We start from the raw sequence: 10,955 nt of genomic DNA, 5'->3' as shown, positions 1-10,955 counted from the left end.
TACCTGGAAATTTTTGGCATTTTTTTTTATTTATTACTGAAACCAGACATTCACATTCAATACAAAGACCTTTTTTCTGCTTTTGCTCGGTTAATTTATTTTATTTGCTAAATGTTTGCATAAATAGATTTATTGTTTCAACTTTCCTCAGACTCAAAGTTTCTATGGCTTACTTTTCTATGTGGTAGTTTTTTAATGTTGTAAAGCAATATTAAAAATTGTGTATCTATTGTTACACACCATCAGTCAGAAATCCCACGGTTTTATCAGCTTTAATGTCTTTATTCTGCCTTCTAAAAACCTGATTCAGTGTCGTGTGAAGGCCAAAACACTGTGTTAGTGAGTCACTGCGGCAGCCATCGCAGACTAAACGGAAAATAAAAACTAAAACTCTGGACAACTTTACCACCAATATACAGATAAGACATAATCACGTCAAGTAACACATTTTCTAGGAGTTCGAAAAACATCTGTTAATACGACACGTTAAAACAAACCGACTGGACGGGACAAAACTGAAAGAACATGCAGCAGGTCAGACTTCTACCAGATAAAACGGCATCAACAGGTTTCATCGACTCGAACCAGCTGACGGTGCAGAAAAGGCCTCCAGATAGTCACGCGCATAAATAAAGAAATAAATTAAAAGTCTGTTTGTATTTAGGAGAAAATAAATCAAGGCAAATGTATGGAAGACCTGAAGGGTGATCAATTTATTTGATTCTAATTGAGTTTTTTCTTCTAACTTTATGAGTCCAAATAAGAAAAGCATTTATGAAAGGAAATATTTTTTTATTTGAATGAAATAAAGTGAGTTTTGATCAAAAGAGACAAAGCAAATAATAATTATGTCTGGGCATTTTTCCTTTTGTGTTTGACTTTAATAGTTACAATTTCTCTTTTTTTTATTTTTAAGAGCTGATCTAATTTTTTTTATTCTTTATTTGCTTTTACAGAATGTATTATTATATTATTATTAATAGTATTAAATCCCATCAGTAATATTGTACAAAGTTATCACTGATTATGTAAACAGGATCAATTATCCTCAATAATAATACATTAATGCCAGCATTACTAGTATCAATTATGGTAAGAATAAGAGCTTCCACTCATTAATAATAAGAGTATTAATTATCCTTATTTGTGATTCATTCCAATTTAAATTTAGATTTACAAGGATGGTATATTTATAGAATACAATTATTCTATAAATTAGAATTGTTATAGATTCTTCTAATGTATAATTACTTTCATTCTAATTATAAATTATAATTAGAATAAATTATAATTTCTTTTCTAAACAGAAAAATAATAAAAATATTGCAACCAAAACAGTTTTTTTTTCACACTGGCTGATAACGAGAAGAAAAGAAAAATCTGGTCAGAGCCCTAAAAACATACAAATGTCCCTACAGGGCTTCCATAGACTGTAGAATGTTTGCTGAATTTGACTCCTGAAGCCACAGACGTTTAAACAGGAGCAGAGGGATCAATTAGTAATAATTCATTTGTGCCACCTTAAACTGTTATCCTCCTTAAATCCCGAATCTGTAAGAGTAACACAGGAAGAGGTCGGCGTCTTATGAATTCATTAAAGTTATTTGGCTTTGATTGAAAAAAGCAAAGAAGAATGATCTTATCTGAACAACTCAAGTCTTAAAGTGACATTTCCCTAAATTAACTCCAAAAATCAAAGCCTCCATCATTGTTTCATCAACTTCTCCCCACGTGGGAATCCTTAAACTTCACACATATGTTGATATAAACACACCAGAAAACAGGAAATGACCTCAAAACATCGAGTCCTGAGATCTTCTGCCTACTTTAGTAAACCCAGCGGAGAAGAGAGCGACAAACTGAAATTTCTCGCCCCGCTGTCAGAGGCGTTTCACGCTGCCGTCCGTCATCTGTCGTCCGTCGTTTGTGACGCTTCTGATGAAGACGAGTCGAACAGCGCGAGTCGGCTTCTCCTCAGGAAAAAAATAAAATATTAAAACTTTAACATACTAGTGACCTGACAGCTGGAATAAAACTACTTGATCATGAACTCAATGGCTGGAATCGGATGAGAAGATTTGGCAAAGGGAGAATAAAACCCAACTTTTGTAACAGAGAAGTACAAAAATTACAGGTAATTTCACTGATTTAACCGTTTAAAAAAATAAAACAAAAGGTTGTCCTCTGATTAGGAAGCATTTGTTTGATAGAAACTCTTGCTTTCCTTAATCAGGAGGAAAAGTAGAAACAAAAACTCCTATTTTTGCTGGATACAGATGACGGCCGATCCAGAGGACTGGGCGGCAGCGTCAGAGGTATTAGTTCAGGTTAGTTTTGCATTTTTAAGGCGTTGTATATAAACCAGTCCAGGGCTTTTCTGCTTTTTGTCGTCTTTGGTAAGTTTCTGAGAAGGACAGTTCTTCTTTGCGTCCCTTTGCTATTTGAAAAGCTGCAGGTCGAGTCGGACCCACACCTCCCCGGTCGGGACTTCGTGCAGAAGAAGACGCCGCGTCACCGGTCCCTTGTTCTCCAGCTCCTTCTTGATGGTTGCCACGGGAACCTCCGTCCGCCCAAGGAACCCTGAGGAGAGAGAAACGGAACGGTGGCGCGTCAAAAAAAACAACATCAGAAAAACTTTAACGTCTTTTATTGGGATTTTATGTGATAAACCAACATGAAGTACTGTATTTTCTGCGCTATACGAGGGACTAGATTGTAAGGCAAATGAACGGTCTTTTTTTAATCTTATTCATAAGTAAAGCGCACTGGACTATAAGGCACATTAAGCGAAACAAAACAGTCGCAATAGTCAGTCAGTCAAAGCCCAGTACGTATTACTCCGCGACGCTGCTGACTACGGTAGCCGTAATGTAACTAAAACATTTTGACAGAGCCACACAAACCCACTTCAAGGTCAGTAAGCACAGCCAGAATAAATCCATATTAATCAAATAAAGGGCACTGTTTCACTCCAGAACAATATGCAAGGCAATCTGGTTTATAAGGCATCGTTTCATAAAATTAAAGGCTGTTAAGTTGAGTTAAAAGGCAGAAATAAGCCAGGAGTCGTGCTGCTCTGATTGGATTTTAGACATCAGAAGCGGGTAAATACTGCAGTATTTAACCAAAAGGTGAAAGGATTCGGTTTGCAGCTAACCATCTGGTGAAAACTGGTCTCTTTCAGAGATGGTGATGCAGAGGACGTCTTGGTAGAGATCTCTGATGTGGAACTGACAGTTGAAGCTCCATTTTGGGTTCAGGGTGTCGTTGATCGTCCTGGACGTGAAAGTCTGAGCGCCCATGGTCACCTCGCAGTACGGGTTGCTTTTACCTGCAGGAAACAAAGAAATACGACGAGTCTGTAAGGAGAACGGGAACGTGAAGCAGGGAGATGAGGAGAAGGAGACTCACCGTTGGGTTTTGCTGCTTTGAGCTCGGTGGCTTCCAGGATGGTGACGAGGAGTCTGCCAATTCCAGTGCCCTTTATAGAACGAGCTGCAAACACACGTTTGACGGTTTTGACGTTTAACTCAGACCAAAACACAGCAGAGCCAAACATGGCCGCTCCGAATGACCAACCTTGATAAACCTTTTCCCTCTTCCTCTTCTCAGTATCGATGAACTCCTCCGAAGCCACTTTTATCTTCTGAACCCAGGAAGTCCTGACGACACACAGAGAGTTTGTGAAAACACTGAATCTGCTGAGTTTATCAGAGTGATGCTAGCTGGTGAGCAGCTACCGCTCGTTGATGTTGTCGGTCCGCAGCATGTAGACTTTGTCGATGTGGGAGATGTGGAAGATGGGCTCGTCGCTGGAGGGATCCGGAAGCTTCACTAGAACCTCGTTCAGCAGAACAGGCTGTGGAGAACAGGAAACGGGTTTCCACTTTCTAATGTCTCATTTCTTCGCCTGGTCTGTCTGTTTAGTTCACTACTTTTATAAACGGTGGAGTGTTTATTACTTTAGACCAACATTTAGCTCAATATTGGAGCAAGACCAAGAGAAACTCCTGTTAGTTTGTTACTTAGCAACACAAAGCAAGAATCAAACATGGAGAACCAACATTTAGTTTTTTACACATCTAGAACTCATCCAGAACATCTGGAACCAACATTTAGTTTTATACACATCTAGAACTCATCCAGAACATCTGGAACCAATATTTAGTTTTATACACATCTAGAACTCATCCAGAACAACTGGAACCAACATTTAGTTTTATACACACCTAGAACTCATCCAGAACAACTGGAACCAACATTTAGTTTTATACACATCTAGAACTCATCCAGAACAACTGGAACCAACATTTAGTTTTATACACACCTAGAACTCATCCAGAACATCTGGAACCAACATTTAGTTTTATACACATCCAGAACTCACCCAGAACATCTGGAACCAACATTTAGTTTTATACACATCCAGAACTCACCCAGAACATCTGGAACCAATATTTAGTTTTATACACATCTAGAACTCATCCAGAACAACTGGAACCAACATTTAGTTTTATACACATCTAGAACTCATCCAGAACAACTGGAACCAACATTTAGTTTTATACACACCTAGAACTCATCCAGAACATCTGGAACCAACATTTAGTTTTATACACATCCAGAACTCACCCAGAACATCTGGAACCAACATTTAGTTTTATACACATCCAGAACTCACCCAGAACATCTGGAACCAACATTTAGTTTTATACACATCTAGAACTCACCCAGAACAACTGGAACCAACATTTAGTTTTATACACACCTAGAACTCATCCAGAACATCTGGAACCAACATTTAGTTTTATACACATCCAGAACTCACCCAGAACATCTGGAACCAACATTTAGTTTTATACACATCTAGAACTCATCCAGAACATCTGGAACCAACATTTAGTTTTATACACATCCAGAACTCACCCAGAACATCTGGAACCAACATTTAGTTTTATACACATCCAGAACTCATCCAGAACATCTGGAACCAACATTTAGTTTTATACACATCTAGAACTCATCCAGAACATCTGGAACCAACATTTAGTTTTATACACATCTAGAACTCATCCAGAACAACTGGAACCAACATTTAGTTTTATACACACCTAGAACTCATCCAGAACAACTGGAACCAACATTTAGTTTTATACACATCTAAAACTCATCCAGAACAACTGGAACCAACATTTAGTTTTATACACACCTAGAACTCATCCAGAACATCTGGAACCAACATTTAGTTTTATACACATCCAGAACTCACCCAGAACATCTGGAACCAACATTTAGTTTTATACACATCCAGAACTCACCCAGAACATCTGGAACCAACATTTAGTTTTATACACACCTAGAACTCATCCAGAACATCTGGAACCAACATTTAGTTTTATACACATCCAGAACTCACCCAGAACATCTGGAACCAACATTTAGTTTTATACACATCTAGAACTCATCCAGAACATCTGGAACCAACATTTAGTTTTATACACATCCAGAACTCACCCAGAACATCTGGAACCAATATTTAGTTTTATACACATCCAGAACTCATCCAGAACATCTGGAACCAACATTTAGTTTTATACACATCTAGAACTCATCCAGAACATCTGGAACCAACATTTAGTTTTATACACATCTAGAACTCATCCAGAACAACTGGAACCAACATTTAGTTTTATACACACCTAGAACTCATCCAGAACAACTGGAACCAACATTTAGTTTTATACACACCTAGAACTCATCCAGAACATCTGGAACCAACATTTAGTTTTATACACATCTAGAACTCATCCAGAACATCTGGAACCAGCATTTAGTTTTTTACCTCTCTAATCCAGAACAAACTTAAGATCCAGAGAAACCCCAACTAGTTTGTAAATGTTTTTAAACATGGGGAACAAACATGTACCTTTATGTTTTTGTCTTTCTTTTGGTTTGTTGCTTTTCTTTTCCTTCTAATTCATGTAAACGTTTGAACTACCTTGTTGATGAAAATATGCTATATAAATAAAATTATTTTACTGTTCACTACAACAGAGGCTGCCAGAGGCAGAGTTATCAGAGTTTGAGTTATCTTTATAGTTTAGTTTTATTTTGTTGTGACTTTTTGTTTTGGTTAAGTTTTATTTGAGTTCTTCTTTTGTACTGTTAAAGTTTCTATTTCAAGAAGATATTTGAAAACCTTATTTGCACTTTAAGTGATAATATTCTTTTTTTTTTCTGTCTCGTCCAGAAATTTCAAATTCATTGTAAGAGCATGTTATTATTGCAAAAATAAAGCTGGTAACTTTGATTGCAACCTTTTGAAGAAGACACTGCAAAATCAGTCCATTTAATTCACCAGATTAAAGAAAACAATTCAACACTGCGGAGGATCCTGGGTGATGCCAACACCGTTAAATGTGAAAATCAACAACCAAACAGGTTGAAAGGCTAAAAAATGCTGTTTTTACTACGGCTATAACTATTGATTATTTTAGTTATTGATTATTCTGATGATTAATCAGATTAAAAGAAAGTTAACAGACTGCAGAGTTTCTATTTAAGCCTTTTTAAATAATATTAGAAATATGGTAAATATGCAAATTAATCCATTTCTGGGTCAGACATATTTACAAAGGTTTGGTTAAATTGCTGCTCTGTTGTTTTTTCTGCAATTGGGATGTTCTTTGAGTCTGTATACAGTTAATTAATCGATTACTAAATTAGTTCACAATTTAAATGATTAATTCGATCGATCAATCGATCGTTTCGTTTTTCCATCTTCAGCAGCTCAAAACTCTGCAGAGATTGAAGAAACTGGGCACACACTTCTGATTGGTGGATGTTTAAAAATGAAACTGGTTTCTGTGGAGGTTTCTTACTGGTTTGTACATCTTGAGCTGGACATTGTTCCTCTTGCTGAACAGCTTGTCAGGCCCAGAAGAGGTGAACTGTTTGGCAGCATGAGTTAAAAGCAGGAAGTCGTTGAAAAGGAAAGCCCAGAGCTCCTTGCTGCTTTTTGCCTTGTACATCTGAAAAATAGACACATTAGATAATTAAAAAACAATTAAATTACTGTTTGAAAAGACAAGAAAATCTACTTGTTAGAATAAAAACGCATTTTAAAAGACCGCAAAGGGACAATTTGTACCATTCCAGTTTTATTTTCAATCCATTTTGGGTTGAATATTCCTCAAATTTGCCAAATTACATTTATTTTTAGAATTTTCCAAAAACTGCAACTCTGAGACTAACAGAAAAGAAGCAATTTTTGATCCTTCATTTATCCGAACATAAAGTAATGTGTTCATTTACAACTTAATATATTTAACATTTGCTATGGAAATTTATGTCTGAAACTGTTGTGGAAAAAATTTCATTATATATTTTTTGTTGCTTTAGGGATGTTCAGATTTTTTTATTAGAGTTAAATGTATTAAGGTTTTAAAAAATATATTAAAGAAAATTGTAAATGCTTATATTTAAAGATTTTTTTTACCTTGTCATTTATTATTTATCATTTATTACATAAAAAAAAACATTTAAATTGTTAAACTTTCAGAACATGCAGATCAACTTTTATTGATTCAGATTCGCTCACCTTTCCGCTGTGCAGCAGTTTTCTGGGGCCCAAACAGTTTGTCAGAGAGTTAAACACCAAATGCTGTGAGAAGAGAGAAGATTAATTAATCTTTTTTATTATAATCTCTTATGAGTTTATGAGTGCTTAACGCTCATTACCTCCATAGCGCCGTCACATTGTACGTGGTTCTGGATCCACTCCAGCCTGTCAGAGTTCTCCTTCTCCCTGACGCCTTCGTTCACCTGGACAGAAACAAAAACGTCTGGTCGCCGTTTCATCCAGAAGAAAAAGCAGCAGCATATTAATGAGATTAAAAGCTGAAGAACCTGCTGACAGAGTTCCTCCGCTTTCTCCAGAGCCTCTTTCAGCTGGCCGCGGTCAGGATGGCCCTCTGCTGTGCACTCCAGGATCTACACACACCGAAGATCATCTTTAACGAACAGCAACATACGGGTCACAGAGAGACTGCTTCAGGGCACTAACTGGACGACCTACGTTTTTAATGTGCAGCGGGTAGCGAGTGATCCGCTGCATCGGCTTCAGCAGGAAGCTGGACAGCGGCATGCCTTTACACCTGTAGTCTGTCGCGATTTTCTGGACAGAAAAAAGGCAACGTTAGCCAACGTAGCTTTCAAAAACGTTATATGGATCCCTGAGGAATGTTTTCTTTTTCATTACCTTTTAAATTGGCAAATTTTGTATACAGTCACAATAATAAAAGGTAAAAGTTAGTTCTTTGAATAAATGTGAAACAGAATAATGTGAATCCATCTGAATGTTGTTTTTGTTTTTTGTACATCCATTTTGTTTAAATATATTAAAGGGGGGCTGATATGAGATTTTTTTTCTTCTTTCTGCTGCCTTTCATTTTATTGACTATGTTTCATCATTGTGACAACATTTCGAATGCAGAGACGTTTATTTATTAATATTTTATCAGTTTGTAAATGGGTTTTATCAACTACCCAAAGGGGCTCTGTAAAACTAGAAAATAAATACTATTTAACTCTATAAATTTCTGGGTTAGCTCTGTTGGGCCACACAGATTAAATCTCAGATCCCTCAGTGGAAACGTTTCCTCTGCTCCAAAGGATTCCTGACCTCTTCCCGTCTTTCCTCATTTCGTTTTTCGTCCTCTTCCTCCTACCTTGAGGAATGCCTTGAATTCTGGCTCGTTGTCGGTGCGGGTCTGGAGCAGCGCAGCGCCGTTGAACTGGGACGAGCAGAAGCTGATGTAAGGCTGCATGTGGGACAACTCAGAGGCCAGGATGTCTCCGATCCTCTGAACCGGCATGTTGTCCCCCGTGGTTTTCTTCCGACCAAGGAGAGCCCTGAACACAACATATGATCCATTTTAAACTTAAATGTAATAAAATATGCAGCTTTTATGGTTAACTTTTATATTATTATCAGCTTAGATAGCATCCAGAAATGTGCAAAAAGTATTCATGAATATGATTGATTCCTAAAAGGTTAGTCTTTTCTTTTTTTTTTTTACAATGCCCAAGTCTGAGTAACTTAAATCTAATTTTCTCTGCACTCATTTATAGATTGTTTTTAGATTAACATATTTGCATGTTTCAATGTTATTTATGTATTTAAATTCAGTCGTATTGAATTACTTACATCACTTATATATATATATATATATACACAGTATATATATATATACACACACACATCACTTATAATGATGTGTAAGTGATGTATATATACCTTACAAGTTTATATATCTCTGATAAGATATATAAACTTATATCTCTTGTAAGTTTATATATCTTACAACAGATATAAACTTTATATCTTGTGGTTATATTTGTATTATTCATATTTAACACTTAGATCACGTGTCAAACTCCCGCACTTTTTCGCGCTAATGCATAACTGTAAATTTAGTGCAGAGTTTTTGGCAAATATGATAAAAATCATCGGGTTTAAGTGATTCCAACTTGTACTAAACAGCCGCCTCAGCCTTAATTGATGTCAAATTATAGTCCATGATCATTACAGCGAAGAAAAAAAGAAGTTGCATTTACTGTCAAACGTGTGTGTAATTACCGCAAATGTTTCTAAGTAACCACCACAGATATTTAATTTTTATTGCAAATAATCACAAAACCCTGGAAGGACTGATCAATGTGAAAAAATTGTCAATATAAAGTAATTTAAAGAATTTATTAATATTTTAAAGGTTTGTTCGCTGGTTTTATCAATACTTTCTGGCACCACCGGCCTTTTAAGAGAATCCATGATCTTGTTTAGGTCCAAAACAAAAATGAGTTGGACAGCCCTGCCGTAGATGGAGTAGCTTGTCAACGAATGAGCAATTTCCCCCTGGGGATCAATAAAGTATATTCTATTTTGAATTTGTATCTATTCTTATTCTTCCTTGTTTATGTGATCTGGACTATGAGTCTGTAATCAAATCTATCTATTAATCACTGATGATGTCACTTTCAACAGACTGTAGACATTTAAAAATAAATTAATTAAAAATGAGGGAAAGGAAATGGCATTGCATAAAAATTTACTCGTTTTTTTTTGTTGCTTTTTCTACAATCTTGAAAACTATTTTGATAAAAGTTTCCTATAAAAACATTCTAAAAATCCACCAAATGTTGTGAAATGCAGTCCAAATTTTAGCAACTTGCTCAAAGCTGTTTTTCTGGCCTAGTCAAAGTCCAGCAGATGGTTCTACAAAGTGTTGGATCAGGGGACTCATTACAAATATCAGGTTTTCATTAGAAAAAAACAAAAGCAGGCCAAGAGGTGTTGCCACAAAGTTGTTTAAAACATTATTTTTTTAAACGCTGAATACTTCATCGGTTTCTGGTTCTGTTCGCTCCACCAGATGATATTTACTTCACGAGTTTACTGTTGCAGGCCAGAAGCTCCCTCCAGTTGACGAAGATCATGGCCATCTCTGCATCATTCAGCCGCCGCGACTCAGACATCGGCTTGTAGAAAACCTGCAACCAAGGCAGCAATAAGATGAATGTGCAGAAATGAAATGAAGAGCAAAGCAAATGTTTTGTCATGTTTTATTTGTGCTACTTTCATTAACTTACATCCAGTACAACCTGCAGGTCCTCCACATATCTCTCCTCCGCCTCTATCAGCTCGTGGATGTACCCCTGCCTCTTCTTCTCCTGGGGGCTGAGAGAGTCCAGGCTGGTTGGGTCTGAACACCCTGCAGGACAGGAGCAACAATCTCAACATTTCAGCCACAAACGGTGGGCAGCTTAAAGCTTCTGATTTTAAGACGAGAAATTCAACAGCTCATTTCCGAAACTTTCTTAAAGGTGACCTTTATGCTTCCTTGAACTGGTTAGTTTAGATCTATGGGTTAAACAAAACATGTTCATCACATTTC

The 10,955-nt window shown here is 36.6% G+C and overlaps 1 protein-coding gene across 1 annotated transcript in view; it reads right to left on the bottom strand.

The window, feature by feature from the left end:
* Nucleotides 1–256: 256 nt before the first annotated feature.
* The window catches only part of LOC102234159 (intersectin-2-like), a 50,844-nt gene continuing 40,145 nt past the window's right edge, over nt 257–10,955 (bottom strand). Inside the window, exons 28-40 of the mRNA XM_023331805.1 lie at nt 10,651–10,772; nt 10,445–10,551; nt 8,730–8,913; nt 8,078–8,176; nt 7,909–7,992; nt 7,741–7,824; nt 7,601–7,663; nt 6,882–7,031; nt 3,741–3,859; nt 3,580–3,662; nt 3,412–3,495; nt 3,158–3,331; nt 257–2,580 (exon numbers count right to left, since the gene is read on the bottom strand). Coding sequence (XP_023187573.1) covers nt 2,438–2,580; nt 3,158–3,331; nt 3,412–3,495; nt 3,580–3,662; nt 3,741–3,859; nt 6,882–7,031; nt 7,601–7,663; nt 7,741–7,824; nt 7,909–7,992; nt 8,078–8,176; nt 8,730–8,913; nt 10,445–10,551; nt 10,651–10,772 — 1,496 coding nt within the window. The 3' untranslated portion in view covers nt 257–2,437. The remainder of the gene's footprint in view (nt 2,581–3,157; nt 3,332–3,411; nt 3,496–3,579; nt 3,663–3,740; nt 3,860–6,881; nt 7,032–7,600; nt 7,664–7,740; nt 7,825–7,908; nt 7,993–8,077; nt 8,177–8,729; nt 8,914–10,444; nt 10,552–10,650; nt 10,773–10,955) is intronic.

The sequence above is a fragment of the Xiphophorus maculatus genome, chromosome 4, assembly GCF_002775205.1.
Source record: "Xiphophorus maculatus strain JP 163 A chromosome 4, X_maculatus-5.0-male, whole genome shotgun sequence".
Classification (NCBI taxonomy): Eukaryota; Metazoa; Chordata; class Actinopteri; order Cyprinodontiformes; family Poeciliidae; genus Xiphophorus; species Xiphophorus maculatus.
Note: the sequence above shows the minus strand (reverse complement) of the source record. Positions and strands in the feature narration are given on the sequence as shown.